Below are 27,685 nucleotides of genomic sequence, written 5' to 3' on the forward strand. Positions count from 1 at the left end.
GACATTGAAACCAAGTAATGATCTTTCCGTTCGGGTCAGTCAACACAATCATGACCCGAGCTGGACGGGTCAAAGTGCACGCGGTATCATCTACCACATTCCGAAAAAAATAGTAACGTAGGTATAGATCCACTTGTGCATTATCCTGCAATGTGGAGATAAAAATAGGTGTTTAAGCTTTGGGGACGGGTGGAAAATCACAGAGCGTTTTTGAATGGGAGCTGGAGGTCTGCATGCAATCGAAAGTAGCATGCAGATCAGATGTCACCATGTTGGGCTTTGTTCTGGTTTCGATGCTCATCACAGCCGCGGTGTCCTACTTGTTGTATCTGATCAAGCCTGCCCAAAGTGGGGAGTCTGGTTCAAGTAACTCACTGGACGCCTTCATTGGTAAGCAATGTGTGATCCACACTGAATGAGATCTTAATTGCCACCCTAGCTGCCTCGATCCTCCCTGTTATCCGTTCTTCCTCCAGGAATATTGAAACTTTACAGCTTCAGGAGAGGGGGGCGGGGGGAGGAAAATGGAAGGAAAGCTTCTAGGATTTGACAGCGCGCGCACGCGCACACACACACACACACACACACACACACACACACACAAACAAACACAGACACTCTTATTGTCTCTGTGTCTGTCACTCACTCTCTCTCTCTCTCTCTCTCTCTCTCTCTCTCTCTCCTCCACCCTCTCTCCCTCCCTCCATAAGTCACACACACACTTTACACACACACACACGAACACACATTATACACAAACATTTTAACACACACACACACACACACACACACACACACATATGTGTGTGTGTGTATAATATATATATATATATATATATTCATATGTATGTATACATAAATCACATGAACATGTAGAACAAAAACATCATGTCAGCAGCCTATCTAATTGCCTCCTCAGATTCCAGAATGCAGCATTTTATTAAAGGCTGGTTAGAATGATTTGATTGATCGATTTATGTACAAGACTACACACACATACACATATTGAAACTTTACAGCTTATTTTTATTTTACTTCTTTTTTTCTCTCTCTCAAGGCCTGACTAAGCGCATTGGGTTACACTGCTGGTCAGGCATCTGCTTAGTAGATGTGGTGTTGTATATATGGATTTGACCGAATGCAGTGACGCCTCCTTGAGCTACTGATACTGTTATTGATACACTCTCTCTCTCTCTCTCTCTCTCTCTCTCTCTCTCTCTCTCTCTCTCTCTCTCTCTCTCTCTCTCTCTCACACACACACACACACACACACACACACACACACGTCTCTCTATCTACATATATCTATCTATCTGTCAGTCTGTCTATCTATCTGTCTATGTATCTATCTATCTGTCTGTCTGTCTGTCTATACAAGGGTCACAAGAAGTTAAGGGCCTCTAAGGAACTTGCACACTATTCTTCATGAGTGAAATGATGCTGAATTTTAAGCAGACAATGGTGAATGCAGCCAGTGTGAAGAACACCACTCGTAACCAGAGGTGCCTTTGTGCACATGTATACACTTCCATTGTTTCCAGTGAAAAAAAACACACCTGTCCTTTATATAATAAGACACTGGACAGCTGTCAATTTTTGGCTGAAACATGGATTTTTTTTTTCAAGCTGTTCATGGTGCTTGCATGCCTGAAGCAGCCGTTTTTGTATTCAGTGAGAGGCCGGAGGTAGACCATATGAGGTTATCATGATCAGTATCAGTATCAGTAGCACAAGGAGACGTCACTCCATTCAGTCAAATCCATATACGCTACACCACTTCTGCCAAGCAGATTCCTGACCAGCAGCGTAACCCAATGCGCTTAGTCAGGCCTTGAGAAAAATATATATATATAATAATAATAACAATAATAATAAAAAGTAACATAAAAAAAAAAAAAAAATAGAAAATAACAAAAATAAATAAATAAATAAATGAAATAAATAAAAAAAATTAAAAATTAAATAAAATAAAATAAATAAATAAAAGATAAATACATAAAAATGATCAGCATGCATGAAATAAATCATCTCTGGATTTATTTTAGCATTTTATGAAAGCGTACCAGCTTTTACGAAGTTGTCCATAACTTTTTATGACGTCTGTAGTACATCTAAATTATTCTATTTTATTTCTTTATTATGTGCTTTGATGAAGTGGTCCTTTACTTATTGTGAAGTCTGTATCACATGTGCCGACCAGATCCATGTCTCCCCAAACAAAGTGGAACCAACACCAAACCTCAGCAGTCAACTTTTGCTGACAAAGGACGGCAAATTCTGGTGATGTTTGCCACGGAGTATGGGTTCAGTGAGGAGCTGGCCACAATTCTTCTTGGCAGGTACCATTGTTTATTTACTGTTTCTTTTTTTTTCTTTTTTTCTTTTTTCTTTTTCTTTTTCTTTTATTTTATCTTATTTCATTTCATTTTATTTTATTTTATTTTATCTTATTTTTGTCTCTGGACCCTTGGTTCTTCACAGTTTCAGCTGTATGTTTGTGTATGTGTGTGCAGAATCGGAATCAGAATCAGAATCATATTTATTTGCCATGAAAACCACAAATAAAGGTTTATAGACACAATATTGTAGCTAGTGCCTTAGAATAGATTCACATGAGCCTCCTTGTTCAATTTTTATGTTATGTGCTGAATAGGAGTGCAATTCTCGTACACCACTTCACTTGAGCAAAAGGTAATTGTCACATAATAAAATGCCATGCATTGTGTGTGTGTGTGTGTGTGCGCGCGCGTGTGCGCTTGCACGCACATGTGGTTTGCTGTTTCAGTTTTCTATCTTTTGACTCTAGGCTGTTCTCAGTTTCAGATACAGGTGTGTGTGTGTGTGTAAATGTGTGTACTGTGTGTGTGTTGTGTGTGTGTGTGCATGTGGGCATGTGTGTGTTTGCATGTGCATGTATATGTGCTTGTGAATGTGTGTATGTGTGTGCATGTGCATGCATGCATGTGTGTGTGTGTGTGTGTGTGTGTGTGTGTGTGTGTGTGTGTGTGTAGATTGTCATTCTGAGAGTGTATGAAGTGGATGATCTAGGGTTGCATCTGAAGTGGATGTCTCATAATTATTTGCATCGCCATCTGTTGCAGGCTACATAAATTATCAGAGAATAGTCACTGGCAGCCCCGTATGCTGAATGCCAAACACCATGAGCATGTGCAGTGGGACAGGGAATCTATCTGCCTTTTCATTGTGTCCACCTGTGGTGATGGTATCTAATGTTTCAAATTTGGGGAGGGGGTAGTGTGGAGGAGGTTGTGGGAGGTGGGGGGCGTGTGGGGGTGTGGGGGGGGAGGGATGGTTGGTGTATTTTTTCATCTCATCTTGTCTCATCTAGTCTTGCCTTGCCTTGCCTTGCCTTGACTTGACTTGACTTGACTTGACTTATCATATGTTATTCTTTTGTGTTCATGGGCTGCAGCTCTCATGTCCTCTTGTATGAACAACTGAGCTTTTAAGTGTATGACTATTTTTACTCTACCATGTTTTCAGGGACATGCATGCTGAGTATATTCTTGTTTTCTTAACCCAGTGAACACTGACACTGATTGTAGGATCTTTAATGTGGGTAGTTGATATCCTGCATGCATATATACACACACAAAGGCACTAGCAGATGCTGATATGTTGACTTGGGAAATCAGAGAAGTCTCCGCCCTTAACCCACCAGGTGCCTTGACTGAGATTCAAACACAGGACTCCCCAGGTTGAAAGTCCAACGCTTTAATCCCTCAGCTGTTGTGCCCATTGCAGAGTCTGATGATGTCTCAATGTCTTCTGCATGGCATTTTGATATGCATTGTCTGTAGCTCAAGTGAAGTCGTTTTTGAGTTTGGCACTAGCTGTATTTAGTATGTGATATTGAATAAGGTGACGTGTGTGTGTGTGTGTATGTGTGTGTGTGTGTGTAAGGCACTGGCAATATCGTCTGGACAACCAAATTGGAAACTTCTGTCACCGCCAGCATTTGAACCATCACTAATCTTTGGGTTGAAGTTCAGTGTACTAATGACTAGGCCGCTATACCTATCAACGCTACAGTTATGATGTTTCCTGTCATGTTCAGGGGAGTTTCCTGTTATGTTCAGGAGTGTTTCCTGTGATGTTCAACCTTTCCTGTTATGTTCAATGTTTCCTGTGATGCTCACATGTTTCCTTTGATGTTCAAGTGTTTCCTATGAAGTGAGATGTTTTGGAGTGTTTCCTGTGATGTTGATGCGTGTTTCTTGTGATTTTGATGAGTGTTTCTTGTGATTTTAATGAGTGTTTCTTGTGATTTTGATGTTTCTTGTGATTTTAATGAGTGTTTCTTGTGATTTTAATGAGTGTTTCTTGAAATGCTGAGGAGTGTTTCCTGTGATGTTTAAGAGTTTTTTTGTTTTTGGTGTTTTTTTGTTATGTTCAGAAGTGCTTCCTGGAATGTTTAGGAGTGTTTCTTGCAATGTCGGGGAAGTGTTTCCTGTGGGATGTATAAGAGTGTTTCCTGTGGTGTTCAGGAGTGCTTCTTAGAGTGTTTCTTGTTGTGAGTTTGATGTTCAGCAGGAGTGTTTCTTTGTGACGTCCAGGAGTGTTTCCCACGGAGTGTCGGCCATTTGTGGTGTTCCTTCAGAAGAGCTGCCCACCCCTGAGTCACGTGCACTTCTCCTTGCTGGCCCTGGGCGACTCCAGCTACCCCCACTTCTGCCGGGCTGGCCTCCAGATGGCTGACCAGTAAAGCTTGCATCTTCCGACCTGTTCTTCTTGCTCACATCTTTGTACCTGTCCTTCCTCAGGTCTTCCTGCCTGTCCTTCCTCACGTCTTACTACCTGCCCTTTCTCTTATCTTGCTACCTGTCCTGTCGCATGTCTTCTTACTCACGTCTTCCTACCTGTTCTTCTTGCTCACGTTTTCCTACCTGTTCTTGCTCACATCTTTATACCGGTCCTTCCTCATGTCTTCCTACCTGTCCTTTCTCAGGTCTTCCTACCTGTCCTTCCTCATGTCTTCCTACTGACCTTCCTTACATCTTCCTACCTGTTCTTGCTCACGTCTTCCTACCTGTTCTTGCTCACGTCTTCCTACCTGTTCTTGCTCACATCTTTCTACTGGTCCTTCCTCATGTCTTCCTACCTGTTCTTGCTCACGTCTTCCTACCTGTCCTTCTTCACATCTTCCTACCTGTCCTTCCTCACATCTTCCTACCTGTCCTTCTTCACATCTTCCTACCTGTTCTTCCTCACGTCTTCCTACCTGTCCTTTCTCATATCTTCCTACCTGTCCTTGTTCACGTCTTCCTACCTGTCCTTGCTCACGTCTTCCTACCTGTCCTTCCTCGCATCTTCCTACCCATCCTTGCTCATGTCTTCACACCTGTCCTTGCTCACGCCTTCCGACCTGTCCTTGCTGACACTCCAACAGTGCTTTCAACTCCATGTATGTATGCATGGCTACAGGTGTGCACATACTGACATAAATCCATGCGCGCGCACACACACACACACACACACACAGGAGGAAGGTGGCAGAAGATAGAATGGTTAAGACGCTTATCTTCCAATACAGTGACCGTGAGGGGTCGGGTCCGGTTCCCACTCTCGCCTTTTCTCCTAAGTTTGACTGGAAAATCAAACTGAGCATCTAGTCATTCATTTGAGATGATAGACCGAGGTCCCCCTATGCAGCACATACTTGGCATGCTGAAAAAGAACCAATGTTGTCCTCTGGCAAAATTCTGCTGAGGAAATCCACTCTGACAGGTATGCATGCACTCAAGGACAGACTCGCGCGCATTGGGTTATGCTGCTGCCAGGCATCTGCATAGCAGATGGGGTGTGGCGTAAATAGATTTATCCGAACACAGAAATGCCTCCCAGAAAAACTGTAACAAAACACACACACACACACACACAACAACCGATCATATACCAACTTGCGATATGTTAAAGTCTCAAATCCCTGAACTGAAATCATCTTCAGTGTTGACGATCTTCAGCAGTCCATTGCTAATGTATGACTTTTTCAACTCCTTGTTAAATAGTCCTGTTGGTTCGCTGTTATAGTTGTTAGTTTTTCATTAGAAATATGTTATATTGTTATGTTTTTTTTGTTTATTTTTTAAACAAAACTTAAATCAGTAATTTTCACACACACACACACACACACACACACACACACACACACACACACTTTCACTTACTCGTATGCGTACACAGTAATCCCCCCCCCCCCCCCCCCTCCCCCTCCTCCCACTCAATTTTTTTCCTTCCCTCGTCTAATATCACTTACAGTGAAAAGACGTTAAACTAAAGAACGAACACACACACACACACACACACACACACTCACACACACTGTTCGAATAATTAGTTCGTTTTTTGTTTGTTTGTTTTTTAGCTAATTGAGGAGAGAGGAATACGGAAAGTAGTGATAATTCAAGGCATGGGTGGGGTGGGGAAGGTGATGGATTTTTGTCTGAAATCACAATTGTGGATAGACGTTAAACAAAAGAAGGAACACACACAAAAGACACCTCCTGGCCGATCACGCGAATTCAGCGTACACACCTTGCAGACTTCGTGAGCTGGGAGCGCAGGAGATTGTGACAGCCACGCGGGTGGACGGGGAGGACTGGGGAGTGATAGAGGGGTGGATGGGTCAGCTGGAGAGCTGGATCAGCAGCCGGGAGGCTGAGGAAACGTGTCCTGACCTGCGCCAGGATTATCTAAAGATGGACGACATATGCGACAGCGGCGACAGTGCAGGCTCTGGTCATAATCGGCAGAGGCCCTTCTTAGCAACGCTCAAGGTTCAGTATGGGGATACGGAATCTAGTTTGTTGGTAGTTTGAAAAAAAAAAAAAAATGTGTGTGGTTTTTTTTCCCACTTTGTTTGCTATTGTTTTCTTATTAATCTGCTTTATTACAGATGCTCTGGGTATATAACAAATTATAGCAAATTATTAAATACAAAGTAAAGGTTTCAAAAGAAGAATGTGGTCATCAGTAAGCTGAACTGAAATTTTCTTGACCACACATACACACACTCTTGCTCTCTCTCTGTCTCTCTCTGTCTCTCTCTCTCTCTCTCTCTGTCTCTCTCATTTGCCCATTATGCAGATGTGCTGAAGAAACTGAACTTCATTTTGTGTTGTGCTGCCCTGCTTTGGAAGACCTTAGATCCCAGTTAATTCCACAAAAATATTACACACGCCCAACTTCATTTGGACTTGTTTTGCTGATGTCATCGACAAACGAAACCATTACAAAACAGTTTGCTGTTTACTTGTACAAAGCGTTTAAAAAACGCAATACATTATGTAGTTAATTATTTGTTGTGTATTCTCAGCTTGTCGTTGAACATTTACTGACGTGTATTGTTGTTAGTATGCCTTTATTGTTGTGAATTACTGTTCACTGTACCCCCTTCATGAGGGGCCATGGCCTTATTATTGAATAAACCATCCGTATCCGTATCCGTATCCATATCTCTCTCTCTCTCTCACATGCATACGTGCATTGATAAAGAGGCATAGAGAAAGAGGCAGGTAGTGTGTATAAACAGAGCTAGTCTGATCCATGATTGACAGAATATTGGACTTTTATTTCAGAATTATTGGAAAATTGCTAACAATGTGTGTGTATCTGTCTGTGTGTGTGTGTTTGTGTTTGCATATATTTTTGCACACATGCGAGGTGTATGTGTACGTGAGTGTGTGTTTGGTGTGTGTGTTTGTGTCTGTGTGTTTACATGTGCGTGTGTCTGTGTTTTAGGTCAAGCATCCACTGACTCATGTAGAAGATGTGTATGCAGACCGCGAGACAATACATTGTGAGCTGGATATCGGCGGCAGTGGTCTGGTATGGACACCGGGTCTGTATGTCTACTGTGCTCTGCTGGCTCTAGTTATTTAAATGATTCTGAAAACATTTTATTTTATTCATTTATTTTATTTATTATTATTATTAAGTTTTGTTTTTATTGTTATTATTTTTTATGGTGAATTATTATTATTATTGTTGTTGTTGTTATCATTATCATTATCATAATTATTGAAACTGATATATGTATATTGCACCAATTTTTGGTCAGTTAGAAAATTCTAAGTGGTTTACAAACACAGAGTCATTTTGCACAGAAGACTGCCGGGTACCTACCTGGTTAGAGCTGACTGGCACCCTTCAGTCGCTCCTGTGTCATTCAGTCAGGCTTCAATCACATGCACTCATACACAAGTATATCATATTTGAGTGGATTTTTCTACAGAATTTTGCCAGGGACAGCTTTTTTGATGCCATGGGTCCATTCACATGCTCTGTGTGCATGCTGCATACGGGACTTGGTTTATCATCTCATCTGAACGAGGTTTTTTTTTTTGTTTTTTTGTTTTTTAGGAGAAATCAGTGGATGCCTAAAAGTTCTGCAAGTGAGCAGGATAGTTTCAGCATCCCTGGAAGTTTTTTTGTTGGGTTTTTTTTTTGGTTTTTTTTTTTTGTTCCTTCCATCATCATTTTTCTCCTTTCTGTTGTCTTTTCTTTTTTTTTCTTTCCTAATGTTTTTAATCTGTCTTCTTCCCAATGGCATGTTCAAACACCTACAAGACCATGCAACATATATTACACATACATGATTCATCTGAATGAGTGGGATGAGGCCTGGCACTTGCACTCCTTTGATCTTGTGTTCATCGTGCAAGTTTGGTTTAAACTTTTTTTTTAATATCAAGAAACAAGGTGCAATACAGCGTTCAATTAAGAAGACTTGAGCAACAACAAGCATGAGCTTATATCGTGCTCGTTCATATGTAACAAGCAATACACAAACGCAATGGCGAAAATACACACATTATTTGACAATGAAAAGAAGATTGAAGTGCAAGACAAAACTAAACTAAACAAGAAAAACAACAACAAACAAAAACAAACCAAAAAAAAAGTTTGCAGTCACACTCAGGAAAGTTGGGTTTGTGCCGCCAAAGCGGATATGTAAGTAAGTAATGATCACTTGACCTTTTTTGGCACGAAACATGCTGTTCGCTTCAGTCAGTCGAGTTATATTTTCGTAGGAGAATATTCTGATTTTTCACAATTATAATCATGACACCTTCAGAACTAAAAAAAACTCCAGAGGGTGTCAGGTCAAGAGAACACTAATGTTATACCAAGTGAACACTAGAGAACACTAGTTTCAGTTTCAGTAGCTCAAGGAGGCGTCACTGCGTTCGGACAAATCCATATACGCTACACCACATCTGCCAAGCAGATGCCTGACCAGCAGCGTAACCCAACGCGCTTAGTCAGGCCTTGAGGAAAAAAAAAAAAGGTGAATAAATGATAGATAAGCTTACACAAATAAATAAATAATAACTATAATGTAAAAAACAAAAACAAAAAAAAAACACTAATGCTTCACCAAATGCATTTAGATGCATTGCAGAACACCAGTGCTTTTCCAAATGCATTTAGCTGAATTGGAGAACAATAATGCAATGTCAAATGCATTTAGCTGCATTGGAGAACACTGATGCAAAACCAAATACATTTAGCTGCACCGGAAAACACTGATGCTATGCCGAATACATTTGGCTGTTCTAGAGAACACGAATGCTTCACCAAATGCATTCAGATGCACCGCAGAACACTAGTGCTTTTCCAAATGCATTTAGCTGCATTGGAGAACAACTGTGCTATACCAAGTGCATTTAGCTGCATTGGAGAACAACTGTGCTATACCAAATGCATGTAGCTGCATTGGAGAACAACTGTGCTATACCAAATACATATAGCTGCATTGGAGAACAACTGTGCTACACCAAGTGCATTTAGCTGCATTGGAGAACAACTGTGCTATACCAAATACATATAGCTGCATTGGAGAACAACTGTGCTATACCAAATACATATAGCTGCATTGGAGAACAACTGTGCTATACCAAATACATATAGCTGCATTGGAGAACAACTGTGCTATACCAAATACATATAGCTGCATTGGAGAACAACTGTGCTATACCAAATATATATAGCTGCATTGGAGAACAACTGTGCTACACCAAGTGCATTTAGCTGCATTGGAGAACAACTGTGCTATACCAAATGCATTTAGCTGCATTGGAGAACAACTGTGCTATACCAAATGCATTTAGCTGCATTGGAGAACAACTGTGCTATACCAAGTGCATTTAGCTGCATTGGAGAACAGCTGTGCTATACCAAGTGCATTTAGCTGCATTGGAGAACACTGATGCAAAACCAAATACATTTAGCTGTTCTAGAGAACACTAATGCTTCACCAAATGCATTTAGCTGCACCACAGAACACCAATGCTATATCAAATACATTTAGCTGCACTGAAGAACACTGATGCTATGCCAAATGCATTTAGCTGCACCACAGAACACCAATGCTATATCAAATACATTTAGCTGCACCACAGAACACCAATGCTATATCAAATACATTTAGCTGCACTGAAGAACACTGATGCTATGCCAAATGCATTTAGCTGCACCACAGAACACCAATGCTATATCAAATACATTTAGCTGCACTGGAGAACAACTGTGCAATACCAAATGCACTTGCAGACAAAAACAAAAACAAAAAAACCCACAAAAAACATGGTTGGTAATGCACTGTGGCAAAGTTCTCTCCATGAGAAGGCAGCCAATTTTCACACAGAGAAATCTTTTGTGACAAAAAAGCAGTACAGTACAGTAAAGAAAAGAAAAGCAATACAAGAAATATGATACAATACGATACAATGCAATGCAATACAATACAATACAATATAATGCAATACAATACAACACAATACAATACTATGCAACCCAATGCAATAGACTACAAATGTATTTTTTTTGTTCCAGAGAACACTAATACTACATTACACCAAATGCATTTTGCTGCAATCAGAGGACTCTGCAGACACGAAAACAAACGATCAATTTCTTCATTAAAAGTGAAACGGACATGCAAGGTTTGTACATAATGAACGGTGTGTCACATAAATGATGAACTGTCCTGCACTCACAAGGCTGTTCCCGGGCTTGCCTGCAAAGAGAATCAACATCTCATACATCCAGTGAAATGCTCCGTTGCAGGGGATTCCCTGGGGCTGTACGCACAGAACAACCCACTCGCTGTGGACTCAGTGTTGTCCGTTCTGGCGCTGACTGGCAAGGAGATTCTCCCAGATGTCAGACCCGCTTTCCGCGGCCAAGGTATCTTTTGGTTTTACATGCTCACAAAGCCTTGTCTTCTAGTTCAAGTGTACTCAAAGTGAAAGCAGTTGATGGGAGTAAACATCAGCTTTTTCTCATGCTAGCTGTGATTACATGAAATGTTTTGTTGTGGGTGTTTTTTTTATGGCGATAGATTGGATCCATGCTGATTATCTTTAGGAGAACAATGGTGTTGAATTGTATCCATGTTGATTATCTTTGGGAGGACAACTGTGTACCCATGCTGATTATCTTTGGGAGAACAGCTGTGTTAAATTGTATCCATGCTGATTATCTTTGGGAGGAACAACTGCGTTGAATAGTATCCATGCTGATTATCTTTGGGAGAACAACTGTGTACCCATGCTGATTACCTTTGGGAGAACAGCTGTGTTAAATTGTATCCATGCTGATTATCTTTGGGAGAACGGCTGTGTTAAATTGTACCCATGCTGATTATCTTTGGGAGAACGGCTGTGTTAAATTGTACCGATGCTGATTATCTTTGGGAGAACGGCTGTGTTAAATTGTACCCATGCTGATTATCTTTGGGAGAACGGCTGTGTTAAATTGTACCGATGCTGATTATCTTTGGGAGAACGGCTGTGTTAAATTGTATCCATGCTGATTATCTTTGGAAGAACAACTGTGCTGAACTGCATCGTCGTTGACTATCTTTGGGAAAACAACTGTGAATCCATGCTGATTATCTTTGGGAGAACAGCCGTGTTACATTGTATCCATGCTGATTATCTTTGGGAAAACAACTGTGTTGAATTACGTCCATGCTGATTATCTTTGGAAGAACAACTGTGAATCCATGCTGATTATCTTTGGGAGAACAAGTGTGAATCCATGCTGATTATCTTTGGGAGAACAGCCGTGTTACATTGTATCCATGCTGGTTATGTTTGGAAGAACAGTTGTGTTAAATTGTATCGATGCTGATTATCTTTGGGAAAACATCTGTGTTGTATACATACTGAGTATCTTTGGGAGAACAACTGTGTTAAATCATATCCGTTGCTGATTGGCTTTGGGAGAACAACTGTGTTGAACTGTATCCATGCTGATCATCTTTTGAGAGAACAGCTGTGCTAAACTGTGTCCATTAGGAGAATATAGGATAAGTTGAGTGCTATTCATTTTTCTCCAGCTGTACAATTATCATATTTTTGTGTACTTGGGATACAGCAGGCAGGAAGTGTCCCAAGTTCACAGAAATTCATGTCAGAGTTTGACGGTTTAAAAAAAAAAAAAATGATGATGGATGTTTGCCGTCGTGACAACCTTAAGTCATGATGATAGGATTTCCTTTGCATCCTTTGGTGTTAACAGTCAGTATATCTACCAGTATATGATGCAGGTTGTATCAGTCTTGGACTTCTTTAACTTTTTTGTCTTTCCTTCCAACCACCTTTGATGAGGGCAAGACTCGTAAATGGTTTTTAGCAGTCTGATACATCAAATAATTTAAACTGAGTAACAATAGAAGAAACTGATGTTTTGCATGTGCTTGGATGTCATCACATTGCAGTCAAGTTCTTACATATTTCTTTTCTTGAGTATTTTCTCAATCCCCTTTATTAATAATAATATGATGGTGTTAATATTATTTGTTATCACTACTGATTAACCAAACTGCAGAAGCAATGAAGAGTTTCTTAGTGTTGTTTTTTTTTGACTCACTTGTGTAAACAAAGTGAGTCTATGTTTTAACCCGGTGTTCAGTTGTCTGTGTGTGTGTGTGTCCGTGTGTCTGTGTGTCCTTGGTAAACTTTAACATTGACATTTTCTCTGCAAATACTTTGTCAGCTGACACCAAATTTGGCATAAAAATAGGAAAAATTCAGTTCTTTCCAGTCATCTTGTTTAAAACAATATTGCACCTCTGGGATGGGCACAAAAAAATTTAAAAAAAGAAGCCTAATTATATGCAAACTGCATTTACTGTCATATTTATATTTTTTGTATTCTCTAAACTTGGCACTTTGACCTCTTATTCTGACACAACAACAAGAGGAGTCATTATTATCATTTTTTGTTCAAACAGGAACTTTTTTTGCTAAGCATGGAATTTTTATTTATTTTGCGAACGTTTTGGTGCAGATAGTAAAAAAAGGAAATTACTCTGTAATTAATGCTAGGGGACTTAATTTATCACAAAGGAGTCTTGAAGGCCTTGCCTCTCTTGTTTCTGTTTATTCCCATTTATGAAATCCATTCAGACTTGGAATGTTGTTTAACGTATTGCAGGACAGATGACTGCGAGAGAGGCACTGCAGTGGTGTTACGACATCAAGAAAGCCACACGTGCAACTCTTTCAGTGATAAGTCAGCATCCCGACACCTTTCTCCTCAGTGATCGCCCCTGGTTGTCTCGTCTTTTATCCTCAAAGGTAGTTCAAGTCCCAGCTGTTTTCCTTTGATTTGACGTCTTTTCACTTTGTGTGATCACAGATGTGTTATATCTGTGTGTGTGTGTGTGTGTGTGTGTTTGTATACGTGCATATTTGCATATGTGAATTTGAATGTTCGTTCTTTAGTTTAATGTCTTTTCACTGTAAGTGATATTAGACAAGGGAAGGAAAAAAATCAAGTGGGGGGGGGGGGGGGGGATTACTGTGTACGCATATGAGTAAGTGAAAGTGTGTGTGTGTGTGTGAAAATTATTGATTTAAGTTTTGTTTAAAAAATAAACAAAAAATCATAACAATATAACATATTTCTAATGAAAAACTAACAACTATAACAGCGAACCAACTGGACTGTTTAACAAGGAGTTGAAAAAGTCATACATTAGCAATGGACTGCTGAAGATCGTCAACACTGAAGATGATTTCAATTCAGGGATTTGAGACTTTAACATATCGCAAGTTGAATTTGAATGTGTGTTTGCGTGTGTGTCTGGCAAATGGGGAGAGGAAGGGGGGTGCGAATAAACGAAGAATGGATTAATTAGAGCAGTTCAATCAACATTGTGTAATCACTAAAATTTAACACCAATTAGCAGTTAAAAAAGAAATGCCACGATACCTGTAGCCTATGTCACATAACAGGGAAACTCCAACAGGACAAGGCAATAGGGATACAGCAATTCACTGGGTGAATGAAAGAGAAAGAGAGAGAGTGTGTGTGTGTGTGTGTGTGTGTTTCATTGTGCATGCAGTAAGCCTCCCAGTTTGCATCCTTCTTGTTGACTTCTCCTCTGCATTCAATACTAAAAAAAAAAAAAAACCATATCTTGGCATCCAAACTTCTTGACATGAACGTCAGCACCTGGATTATTTTATGGAATCTAGATTTCCCAGTAAAGACCAAAAAAAAATAAAGAGAGAAAGGGCATTCTTCAGACATTGATATATTGATCATGAGGGGAGAATGATGGATAGTTTCTCAGCTTGTTCAGAAGAATGGAACCATGTAGATAAATCGACCTTTTTTTTCCTTTTCTTGTTATTGTTTTTCTGTGGTTGTAGTTGTTTATGCACACGCGCGCGCACACACACACACACACACACACACACCTGTCTATATATCTATCTATCCATCTATCTATCTCTCTATCTACCTATCTGTCTATCTATCTATCTATCTATCTTTCTATCTGTCTATCTATCTGTCTATCTATCTATCTATCTATCTATCTATCTATCTATCTATACCTGCCTCGTTTCATTGCCTTACAAAGGAGAAACAGTGAGAGGAACAAAGTAGTGAGGACAAAAACAAAGGTGGGTGGTTTTCAGGAAGAGTGCGTGGCGTACCTGGACTCCAGACGATTGGTGCAGGTGCTCCGGGACTGGTGCGGTGGCCCCTGTCTGCCCAGCTCTCCACCTGTGCCCGTCCTGCACTCCCTCCTCACCTCCCTGCGACCTCTGCAGCCCAGATACTACTCCATCTCATCATCTCCACTGCTGGTCAGTCATAGAGATACTACTCCATCTCATCATCTGCGCTGGTAGTCAGTCATAGAGATACTACTCCATCTCTTCATCTCCGCTGGTAGTCAGTCATAGAGATACTACTCCATCTATTCATCTTCTCTGTTAGTCAAGGAGATACTACTCCATCTCTTCATCTCTGCTGGTAGTCAGTCATAGAGATACTACTCCATCTCATCATCTCCGCTGGTAGTCAGTCATAGAGATACTACTCCATCTCATCATCTACACTGTTAGTCAGTCATAGAGATACTACTCCATCTCTTCATCTCCGCTGGTAGTCAGTCATAGAGATACTACTCCATCTCATCATCTCTGCTGTTAGTCAGTCATAGAGATACTACTCCATCTCATCATCTCCACTGTCAGTCATAGAGATACTACTCCATCTCATCATCTCCGCTGTTAGTCATAGAGATACTACTCCATCTCATCATCTCCGCTGGTAGTCAGTCATAAAGATATACTACTCCATCTCATCATCTCCACTGTTAGTCATAGAGATACTACTCCATCTCTTCGTCTCCGCTGTTAGTCAGTCATAGAGATACTACTCTATCTCAACATCTCCACTGCTGGTCAGTCATAGAGATACTACTCCATCTCTTCATCTCCGCTGTTAGTCAGTCATAGAGATACTACTCCATCTCTTCATCTCCGCTGTTAGTCAGTCATAGAGATACTACTCCATCTCTTCATCTCCGCTGTTAGTCATAGAGATACTACTCCATCTCTTCATCTCCGCTGTTAGTCAGTCATAGAGATATACTACTCCATCTCTTCATCTCCGCTGTTAGTCATAAAGATTCTAGTCATAAAGATTCTGCTCCATCTCATCATCTCCACTGCTGGTCAGTCATAGAGATACTACTCCATCTCTTCATCTCCGCTGGTAGTCAGTCATAGAGATACTACTCCATCTCATCATCTCCACTGTTAGTCATAAAGATACTACTCCATCTCTTCATCTCCACTGCTGGTCAGTCATAGAGATACTACTCCATCTCATCATCTCCACTGTTAGTCATAGAGATACTACTCCATCTCTTCATCTCCGCTGGTAGTCAGTCATAAAGATATACTATTCCATCTCATCATCTCCGCTGTTAGTCATAGAGATACTACTCCATCTCATCATCTCCACTGTTAGTCATAGAGATACTACTCCATCTCATCATCTCCACTGTTAGTCATAGAGATACTACTCCATCTCTTCATCTCCGCTGTTAGTCAGTCATAGAGATACTACTCCATCTCATCATCTCCACTGTTAGTCATAGAGATACTACTCCATCTCACCATCTCCGCTGTTAGTCATAGAGATACTACTCCATCCCATCACCTCCGCTGTTAGTCAGTCATAGAGATACTACTCCATCTCATCATCTCCGCTGTTAGTCAGTCAAGGAGATACTACTCTATCTCATCATCTGCGCTGGTAGTCAGTCATAGAGATACTACTCCATCTCATCATCTCCGCTGTTAGACAGTCATAGAGATACTACTCTATCTCATCATCTCCACTGCTGGTCAGTCATAGAGATACTACTCCATCTCATCATCTCCGCTGTTAGTCAGTCATAGAGATACTACTCCATCCCATCACCTCCGCTGTTAGTCATAGAGATACTACTCCATCCCATCACCTCCGCTGTTAGTCATAGAGATACTACTCCATCCCATCACCTCCGCTGTTAGTCAGTCATAGAGATACTACTCCATCCCATCACCTCCGCTGTTAGTCATAGAGATACTACTCCATCCCATCACCTCCGCTGTTAGTCATAGAGATACTACTCCATCCCATCACCTCCGCTGTTAGTCAGTCATAGAGATACTACTCCATCCCATCACCTCCGCTTTTAGTCAGTCATAGAGATACTACTCTATCTCATCATCTCCACTGCTGGTCAGTCATAGAGATACTATTCCATCTCATCATCTCCGCTGTTAGTCATAGAGATACTACTCCATCTCATCACCTCCGCTGTTAGTCAGTCATAGAGATACTACTCCATCTCATCACCTCCGCTGTTAGTCATAAAGATATTACTCCATGCCACATGTGAAATCAGTACTTTAAGAAAGTGTCAGCAAGTCAAGTCACCTGTGTGTGTGTGTGTGTGTGTGTGCGTGTGTGTGTGAGTACGGGACATGAAACCAAATTCCTCCTCATCCCTTCGTGTCATGTTCGGTAACCCAAGGACCTGTGCGGCAGGATGTGAACCGTCTGTCCCTGACGGTGGCTGTGGTGCGTTACATGGAAGAGGGGAGGGAGGAAGGGGGAGTGGCCACCACCTATCTCCAGGACAGACTGGACGTCGGTCAGTCGCTGCCGGTGTTCGTCAGCTCCAACCCGGACTTCCGTCTGCCCCCCTCTCCCTCCACCCCCATCCTCCTGATTTCTGCTGGCACTGGGATTGCGCCGTTCATGGCCTACATACAGACCAGAGGTTGTGCCATGTTTGTTTGCTTTGTGTTAGGGTGTAGGTTTGTGTGTGTGTGTGTAGGTGTGTGTGTGTGGTGTGTGTGTTTGTGCATGTGTGTGTTTGTGTTTGGTCATTTATGATCAAACGAACCGAACCAATGAGTTCTGCAACCACTGATTTCCGACTGCATATGTGTTGAAGCTGGAGTCCATTAGGGCTGCCTCCTGTCTCCCAAGCTGTTCCAACATATTCGCTTCATGGGTGACAACAATGGCTTGGCAGGTAGTGAGCAAGAACTTGCTGAGCTTGTTAAAATACTGGGTGAAACACGGACAAGATACGACTTGGCATGGCAAATCATGGCATGAAAAGGCCACATCGATGGCCAGCCACAATATCTCCATCACTGCTGATACAACTGAGCAGGGACAGAAGCTGGGCTTCGTTCAAGAGTTCACCTACCTGGGATCCATTGTCGACAAACCAGAAATTCTCTCAAGGGTAACGAAGACAACATCAGCACTGCCCAGACTGAAACCTTCATGTAAAGACAGCAATATATCCATGAAACACAAGTTCAGACATCAGCATGCACTGGTATATTTCATTTTCCTGTATGCATGCGAGACATGGACCCTCAATCATAGCATACTTGGAAAGAAGAATTCATGCCCTGGAAGTAGGTGTTGTTGCAAGATACTGAACATCAGATACACTGAACACCAAACCGTCAAGCAGCACATTGATCCTATGAAGATCTGCTGACATTAATTAAGAAAAGAAAGCTATGCCAGTATAGAAGGTGCAGGAGGTGGTGGAGGTCTGGAGTTGATCGGAGGGAGGCGTTGTTGAGAGGGCCCGAAATAGAGGGCCCAGAGTGTCCACGAATCGATTGCGATCGTGCCTTAATTTTAGCCTGATCTCCCAATCGAACCATATAATTATGTGACCTAGTTGAAGACAAAATTTTAAAAAAAACAAGAACACCAGAGAATTGACAGACAGACAGAAAATATGGAAAAAAAACTTAGCCGTATGAAGAGCACAGGAACAGGAGTCATGATGGCTGCCGGAAAAAGAGGGCACTAGTCAGGGATGCACAGGGGAGGTAACCTACTTCCGGGAGGTTATCAGCCGTAGCTACTTTCGTTTTCTCCGCATAGGCGGATAGTAGTTTGCACAGGACAGGAATGTAAGACCCCTGCCGGAGTCTGCACTAGTGGGTCACGGTAAGTATGTTACTTAAACGTAATTTTAGATAGAAAATTTCCTTTCAAGGAACTGCTGAAGGAGGAGAGATGGAGGGGAAGACAGAAAAAACAACAACAGTGGACTGACAACACTGTAGAAGGACAGGAAAACCATTTGCAGAGTCCCAGGCTTTGACACACTTCTTCCGTAGAGCAACCACAATCAGCACTCTGATTCTTATGTCGCTGTTATGAAAGGGGGGCCTACCAGTCAGTGCTTAAAAAAAAGAAAAGAAAAAACACAACCAACAGACCTGGAGGAATCTGGTGAACAGTTCTGTTTGGTGCCCCAATAGCCTCTTCACGGAATCAAGGGAAAAGAAGAAGAAGAAGTATGTGTGTGTGTGCGGGCGTGCGTGTGTGTGTGCGTGTACATGCGTGTGTGTGTGTATGTGTGCTCGCACATGATTCCTAGGAGGAAAAAATGCATTGGAATACTAGTTGAACACTTTAATTGGCAGTAGTTCAAGGTTTTCATTTTTCTAATTGATTTTGCATTTGATTGTATGTGTGCATGTATGTGTGCGCGCACATGGTTCCTACAAGGAGAAAAAAAAGATTCCTACTAGGAGAAAAAAAGGCATTGCAATATTAATTGAGCACTTTAATAGGCAGTAGTTCATGGTTTTTTGTTTTGTTTTTCTTTTCTTTTTTTTTTTTTTTCTTTTTTTTTTTTTTTTTTTTAATGCATTCACTCCTTTCATGTAAAATTGTCATTTTGCAGAATTAACAAACAGTCAAGGAGACATCCACCTCTACTTTGGATGCCGGCATCCAGAGAAGGACTTTTTATATCGTCAGAAAATTGGTACGAACTCTAGATACCTGCAGTGTCCGTGTCTCTTTTTGTATCCGTTGTTGAACTCCCTGAACCCTGCACAGGAGCACTGCCTGTGGGGTTAAAGTTCGTTTCCAGGTGCCAGTTGCATTGCTTGGTTCTAACTTTTTGACAGTTACACGTGACTAAATGCCTTCGTTGACCAAACTACGCCATTGGTCAGTTCCATACTACACACAGTTAGCAGCGGGTTACGACCATACAAGGCTTTTCTGTCCGAGCAATGTAACTGGCTCCAGGTTCATCTATGTACATGAAAGGCAAGGAAAGGGAATTATCTTCTCCAGTATTTCTGGCTGTGTCCACATGTCAGTTTGGAGGAAAAGCCAGTCAATTTCAGTATATTTTCTGGGGGGGTTTTTGACTCACTTGTGTAAACGAAGTGAGTCTATGTTTTAACCCGGTGTTCGGTTGTCTGTGTGTGTGTGTGTGTGTGTGTGTCTGTGTCTGTGTGTGTGTGTCCGTGGTAAACTTTAACATTGACATTTTCTCTGCAAATACGTTGTCAGTTGACACCAAATTAGGCATAAAAATAGGAAAAATTCAGTTCTTTCCAGTCATCTTGTTTAAAACAATATTGCACCTCTGGGATGGGCACAAAAAAATAAAGAATGAAGCCTAATTATATGCAAACTGCATTTACTGTTATATTTATATTTTTTGTTTTCTCTAAACTTGGCACTTTGATCTGATATTCTGACCCAACAACAAGAGCAGTCATTATTATCATTTTCTGTTCAAACAGGAACTTCTTTTGCTCAGCATGGAAGTTTTATTTATTTTGCAAACGTTTTGGTGCAGATAGTAAAAAAGGGAAATTACTCTGTAATTAATGCTAGGGGAGTTAATTTGCTTTAAACTGATCTTTCTCATCTTAAACATTACATTTTGAAACTATACTCAATACATATCACAAGTGAGTCTTGAAGGCCTTGCCTCTCTTGTTTGTTTTGTTTCTTTGCATCTGTATGACAAGGAAGCCTGCTGAGGCTGTAAATTCTCTTGGGTTGAGCAGATCAAGGACGGGCGCAATAGCCAAGTGGTTAAAGCGTTGGACTGTCAGTCTGAGGGTCCCGGGTTCGAATCACAGTGACGGCGCCTGGTGGGTAAAGGGTGGAGATTTTTACGATCTCCCAGGTCAACATATGTGCAGACCTGCTAGTGCCTGAACCCCCTTCGTGTGTATATGCAAGCGGAAGATCAAATACGCACGTTAAAGATCCTGTGATCCATGTCAGTGTTCGGTGGGTTATGGAAACAAGAACATACCCAGCATGCACACCCCTGAAAATGGAGTATGGCTGCCTACATGGCGGGGTAAAAACGGTCATACATGTAAAAGCCCACTCGTGTGCATACGAGTGAACATGGGAGTTGCAGCCCACGAACGCAGAGGAAGAAGAAGAAGAAGAGATCAAGAAAGAAAAGAAGGTTTTAACCTTTTCACTGCCAAACTCGCATTTATGCACAAGCTAGATAGAGGACCCATGTCACTGAAAGGTGACCAGATCATAGGTCCGTTATCTACTGTTCTTATGGTTCAATGGTAGGATAGGCCATATTTTCTGCACATCACAGGGGGAATCCCCAGCTATTCTCAGACACCATCTTCTCTGTGCTTATAGCACAAGGGAATTTTGCACTCTGAATTGACTGGCGGTAAAGGATTAAGCTTGATGATCCTTTGACACTTGTTCAAATCAGCCAGTGTGGGCTGTTGTTGAAATTTAAGAAATTTATAAAAGTTATTATGTTTCAAACTGAGGCACTGTACTTGTTATAACTGTGATCTTTTTCAGATACTTGTATAGTGCCTATCCTTGGTCAGAGACCGACAGTGATGAACTGCTCAAAGGTGCCATTTGAAAAGGACATGCACATAAATTTTTTTATGATAATCAGCAATTTCATGGGCTTAAATGTTCATTCTGTTTCACATGTCACACACCCTCAGCACCTTACCCATTCATGACCTGTCCAGATTTCCCCATACATTCTGTTTGCTCCAGAACATTTCTTTTACATCCAAATGTTGTGTACATGAGATGATGAGGGAACAAGGAGTCCCACTGACAAACTATTTCCTCTAATACTCAAGAGCAAGCACCAGAACCAGTTGCTTTTTCACACAGAGAAATCAGTTGTGACAACAACAACAAAAAAAGTGTATGATCCAGTGCATTCCAAAGCAGTCCAGAGCATTCCAGTCCAATCCAATCCAGTACAATACAATTGCAGAACTGCATTTTAATGGGGCGTATACTGCCTGCTTTCTTTTTTCTTTCTGCTAGAGAGGTGGGTGGCCAGTGGAGTGGTGTGTGCCCGTGTGGCCTTTTCCCGATACCAGGGTCGTGTGTACGTTCAGGATTTACTGAAGGAAGATGCTGTGCTGGTCTGGAAACTGCTGGACGAGGTGGGTACGGTGACTGATACTGATACTCATATAGCACCTATGATTGATATGAATCGTCATATAGCACCTGTGATTGATATGGATAATTATATAGCACCTGTGATTGATATGGATACTTACATACCATACATGAATGATATGGATACTTATATAGCACTAATGATTGATATGGATTCTTATACATCACCTATGAATAATATGGATACTAATATTGCACCTATGATTGATATGGATAGTTATATAGCACCTACCATTGGTATGAATAGTTATTTTGTACCTATAATTGATATGGATACTTACTTAACACCTATAATTGAAATGGATGCTTACATAGTACCTATGATTGATATGGATACTACCTCCAAAAATGGAGTATGGCTGCCTACATGGCAGGGTAAAAATGGTCAAACACATAAAAGCCAACTCGTGTACATACAAGCAAATGTGGGAGTTGCAGCCCATGAATGAAGAAAATATGGATACTTAACCCCTAGGCTGCCTGCATGATGAGATAACTCGTCATGGCAAGCATGTATGCTTCGCTGCCTGCATGACGAGATAACTCGTCATCGAAATATTCTGACTTTTCCCTGGTTTGCATTCACTTCCTTGGCAAAAATAGTGGTAGCTTTAGCCTGGGGAATCTCTCTAGATTCTATTCATAGCCAGAAACCCCATCTACGTCATGAAGCAGTCCTTTATTTGAACGTTTTGGTTGGGTCACTGTCCAAGTGTTTGCCTGACTTCTCTCCTCGCTCGCTCAACAAAATGTCGGACTGACGCCGTGCTCAAGACATGCGATCGTGACGAACTAAATCAACCATGATTTCTTTCTTTAGCTGATGCTCAGAAAGAATTGAAGCCTAAATTCGAAGGAGAAGATAGGGATGAACATTTATAGGACGATCTGATAGAAAATAAATGAATAATGAAGAGAGTGGCCAAGATGCGACTGTCAGTGAGTGATGCCGGCTGTACACATGTTAGCAGACGACAGATGACCGAATTAGCAGCAGAGCGATATTCTTGGCACGCAGCCAACGCGGTCTGATGAGAACTGAATCAAGTGACCGTGTGAGAGGGGTGAGGAGGAGGGGGGTGGAGACTGAGGGGGCGTGGCCTCACATCCATCTTATCACTTGGAGAAGTCACAATGTATTGTGTATCTATCTCTTAAAAAAATATATATATATTGTGGTTGTTCTAGTATGATTTTGTGTTTGCAGATATCCATTTGTCCAGAAAATATGATGTTTTTGTGCAAATTACCTGACTAATGTTTGTAATGAACAAGTTGAAAATGTGACAAAAAACAAAACACTGATTTCAAAACAACAGCATGTCACTGAAATATATATGAAATGGGAAAACAGCATGTGTTTTGTATTCTTTATTCATTTACCTTTCAGAAAATATATACTTTTATGGGTCTTTCTCCAATAACAAAGAGCACAGAATTTTTGGAAAATTTATACCCGTTTTTTGTGAAAAAACCCTGGCAAATAGATTTCACTTAAATCTTATTTTCCTGGCAGCGAAAGGGTTAAATACCCTACATAAATGATATGGAGACTTATATAGCACGTATGATTGATATGGATAATTATATAGCCCCTATGGTTGATATGGATACTTACAGATCACCTATGAATGATATGGATACTTACATAGCACTTTGTCAAAGACCAAGCTCTAAGCAGTTTACAAACATGAGTCATTTGCACAGCAGGCCATATACCTGGGTAGAGGCACTAAATCGCCACTCGACAGTTGAGGGGCTGATCGATAGATTGATTCCATATATGTGCACCCCACCCTATTGACATGATGCATCTGTCTAGATCATACAAACAGAAATGTTATCAGTCAGTTTGTATGGGTTTTTTTTTGGGTTATTTTCCATCCTTTTGCCCGAATATGTAGCATGATATGTTTGGTTGTTTACTTATTTGTTTATTTATTTATTTATTGTAGGAGGAAGAAGGCAGAAAGGTAAAGACTCTGATCAGCCAGTACAGTGTGCGTGAGGTTCTGGGTTCAAATTCCACTCTCGCCCTTTCCCCCAAGTTCGACTTGAAAATCAGACTGAGCATCTAGTCTTTTGGATGAGATGACAAACTGAGGTCCCGTGTGCAGCATGCACATGCTGCACTGAAAAAGAAGCCATGGCAACAAAAAGTGTCGTCCTCTGGCCGAAATTACGTACAAGAAATTCACTCTGACGGGTACACAAATAGATAAGCCTGCACTTGAGGCCTGACAGCAAGATGGGTAACGCTGCTGGTCAGGCGTTTGCCTGGCAGATACGGTGAACCGTATATATGGATTTGTCTGATCGCAGTGATGTCTCCTTTAGAAACTGAAATTAATTAATCAATCAATCAATTAATGATTAATCAGTTATTTAATTTGATTGATTTATTCATCTATTAAGTGATTAGTGAACTGATATTTAATTGGCTGTGTAGGCAGGAGCTGTGGTGTACGTGTGTGGGGATGCCGGACGGTTCGCCCCCGACGTGGAGAGGACGCTGGAGTCCGTCATACAGCAGCAGGGTCAGAGGTCAGCGAGTGACGCGCACACTTACCTGATGGACCTGCAGCAAGCGTCGCGGTACCAGAAAGATGTGTGGCTGTCGTGACGTGACGGGACAGGACGGGACGTTCACTGCTGCTGTGCTGTCCGTTTCCACTTGCTCCTCACAACTTGGAACGATCTTTGTTTTGTTTTGTTTTTTTTGAGTTGGTGTAGAACCTGTATCTTGTACGGATTGGAATGTGCAGACATGGGAACAGTTTTCTTTCTCGATCTCTCTCATGTCTGTTGATTTGTCTGTATCTCACTGTCTCCTCTCTATCTCTCTGTGTACATATAGAGAGAGATATATATCAGTATATCTATATATAGAGAGATATATATCAGTATATCTATATAGAGAGATATATATATCAGTATATCTCTGTGTATCTAAATATCTATATCTATATATATATATATTTATATATCCGTTTTCTTCCTCTCGTCTTTTATATCAGTTGTGTTTCTCCTTTGAAATTTCTCTTGTTTGTTCACTTCTCCTTTTCCTTGTTCGTTTTTTTTTTTTTATCTTTATCATTATTTTTGTTTGTTTCTTTCTTTTCAAGGCATAGATGGGGAAAAAAAGCATGTACATGTTATCTATTTCCCTCAGAAAATAAAAATTTTATTTATTTATTCATTCTATATACAACTGCATGATGGTGGACTTTTTCAGAAACCTGACCTGTTAATTCTTTGTATATTCAGTAGCCCCCAACAAAACGGAGTATGGCTGCCTGCATGGCGGGGTAAAGAAAAGTCTTACATATAAAAGCTCTCTTTTACATTGTATACAAGTGAAAATGGGTGATGCAGCCCTCAAACGCAGAAGAAAATGAATGAGTCCAAGTTTTCAAAATATTCTTTCTTATAATTAGAACTAAAGTGTCTATGGAGATCGGTTTGGTCCTATCACACAATATAACTAGATCATGTCGTTATTAACAGACATTCACTTAAGTGCTGATGCTCTTTTATATTCCTGAAAGGAATGTTAATGCAACTCTGTGTGTGTGTGTGTGTGTGTGTGTGCGTGTTCCTTTTTTAATAAATAGATTTTTTTTTAACTGATTTTAATATAATGTTGATGCCTTCCTTTTTATGTATCATTCTCTTTTATGTATTATACAAAATATATGTAGCCATAAGTTGGGTTTGCTTTTTTGACCTTTGTGCCAGGTTGTGCAAGAATGTTCTTAATACTGTGGGTCTACACTATTTTTGTTACCTTTATGAAAGTATGAACTGAAAGAAAAAGTTTAAAAAAAAAAAAAAAAGTTTTCAAAATATGCCATATCTTGCCTGTGACATTCTGTGATTATATTTGCCATAATGTAAAGCAACAAAAACATTCTTGACAAATACAAACAAACATAGAAGAACAGAAGACTTTTTCTCTTGTTTTTTTTTTTTTTTTTTTTTTTTTTTTTTGTGGGCATGATGTGCTTTATGTGTTTTTTTTGTTTTTGTTTTATCTCTGTTAAAAAAAAAATCAATTCTGAAATGCCATATATAAGTGAAACAATAAAAAAAAAATTTTTTTAATTGTATGTGTGTGTCTCTCTCTGTGTGTGAGAATTAAACAGATTTTTTTTTTAATTAATATCATTGTGTCATATTATCGCTTGCAATGTACAATACTACATTGATATCCCATAGCACTTTCAGTGTTAAACTTTACAATGTCATGTTTGTAACATTCCATATTTACTCACCACAAGGTCACAACAAAGCACTACAGTTTCAGTTGCTCAAGGAGGCGTCACTGCTTTCGGACAAATCCATATACGCTACACCACATCTGCCAAGCAGATGCCTGACCAGCAGCGTAACCCAACACGCTCAGTCAGGCCATGTGAAAAAAAAAAGGGGGGGGGGGGGGGGGTGAATAAATAATAGATAAATACATAAAAAAAAAATTTTTTAAACCTACTATCACTACTAATAGTATGTATAAGCCGCAAAAAATTACAAAACACTACAACATACAGGGAAAATGAGAGTGTTGCTTGTGCCTTACACAGGCTGATTGGTAAACCTGGGATGCCAGATGTATTTCAGTATAAATAGCATCCCCACCTGCTGTATCTGTGCAAGAAAATTCCTCTTTTCTGTTCATCTCTTTGTTTCGATTTTTTGTTTGTTTGTTTGTTTGCCTTCCCATTTCCAACAAGCCTGGCCCCTCTCTCTCTCCCTCTCTCTCTCTCTCTCTCTATATATATATATAGAGAGAGAGAGAGATAAAAGAGTGGGAATGATTTATGTAGTTGTTTGGTTTTGCATTGTCATGGTTTTGTGATATAGATGATTGGGTTTGGGTGTTCAGATTGGCTTTTGAGGTTTTACTTGTATGGACACTGAATTTCGTATCCATTTTAAATGCAGTGTCTTGTCGTAATTCATCATGTTTGCTTCTTTAAGAACTATATAATTCGACTTATCAAACAGAACGGAAGTTACGGCAGCCAAAACATTTTTTTTCTCTTTTTATTAGTCAAACATATCATCTTAATAATAAATATCATTATTTTCTAAAATGGGTTTCTTCTTTCCTGAATCAGTCAAAAAACAAACAAGGGTTAGCCTTCTTTTAAAATCCCGATTCACAGTCCCAATCTGATCAAAAGCAAGCAGGCCTGGGCATTTCACAATGAGGAAACACAGTGCACAATATTCACACAATGTAGAACTCAGTAATCAAAAGCACTGTGCAATACTGCGTTGGTTTCCATTTCTCTTTACCCGACTTTTATGTGCCAGTAATGAATATACACACAAACATAATAGGTGCAAAAAGTTACAGCTACCATGATATAAGAGGTATCATGTCAGCATGTGTGGGTATTGCAATGGATGGACAACATTTTAAGGCACATATTTGTTTATGGTTGAACACAAATTTTTATGCTCACCTGCAAAAGAGATGCCAGTTTTACTTAAGACGTGAGTTTAGATTTGTGGATCCAGTTCAAAATGCTGATATTACTGTAGCCGGGTTGGCTACGATCTTCGTTGGGCCAGC

General features: G+C 40.5%; 1 protein-coding gene across 2 annotated transcripts; it reads left to right on the top strand.

The window, feature by feature from the left end:
- Positions 1 to 2: 2 nt before the first annotated feature.
- On the top strand, positions 3 to 26,109 carry LOC143284146 (NADPH oxidoreductase A-like). Of its 2 annotated transcripts, none has more exons than XM_076590800.1 (12): positions 3 to 390; positions 2,201 to 2,339; positions 4,578 to 4,722; positions 6,563 to 6,797; positions 7,762 to 7,861; positions 11,092 to 11,211; positions 13,468 to 13,610; positions 14,961 to 15,131; positions 17,374 to 17,608; positions 19,559 to 19,642; positions 21,964 to 22,085; positions 24,554 to 26,109. In XM_076590800.1, the coding sequence occupies exons 2-12, from the start codon at positions 2,300 to 2,302 to the stop codon at positions 24,725 to 24,727; spliced, it is 1,569 nt and encodes a 522-aa protein (XP_076446915.1). In that variant the 5' UTR covers positions 3 to 390; positions 2,201 to 2,299; the 3' UTR covers positions 24,728 to 26,109. The 2 variants fall into 2 exon arrangements, with proteins under 2 accessions (XP_076446915.1, XP_076446913.1); XM_076590798.1 differs by lacking the exon at positions 3 to 390 and adding an exon at positions 3,102 to 3,223 and having other exon boundaries at positions 2,207 to 2,339.
- The last annotated feature ends 1,576 nt before the right edge of the window (positions 26,110 to 27,685 follow it).

This window comes from Babylonia areolata, chromosome 7 (assembly GCF_041734735.1).
Source record: "Babylonia areolata isolate BAREFJ2019XMU chromosome 7, ASM4173473v1, whole genome shotgun sequence".
NCBI classification, from domain to species: domain Eukaryota; kingdom Metazoa; phylum Mollusca; class Gastropoda; order Neogastropoda; family Buccinidae; genus Babylonia; species Babylonia areolata.

Bases quoted from the DNA above. Each gene is read 5' to 3' on its own strand.
- LOC143284146 (XM_076590798.1), top strand. From the start codon at position 2,284: ATGTTTGCCACGGAGTATGGGTTCAGTGAGGAGCTGGCCACAATTCTT. The intron at 7,862-11,091 runs GTCTGTATGTCT...GCTCCGTTGCAG, and splicing joins TGGTCTGGTATGGACACCGG to GGGATTCCCTGGGGCTGTAC. The intron at 13,611-14,960 runs GTAGTTCAAGTC...GGTGGTTTTCAG, and splicing joins CTCGTCTTTTATCCTCAAAG to GAAGAGTGCGTGGCGTACCT.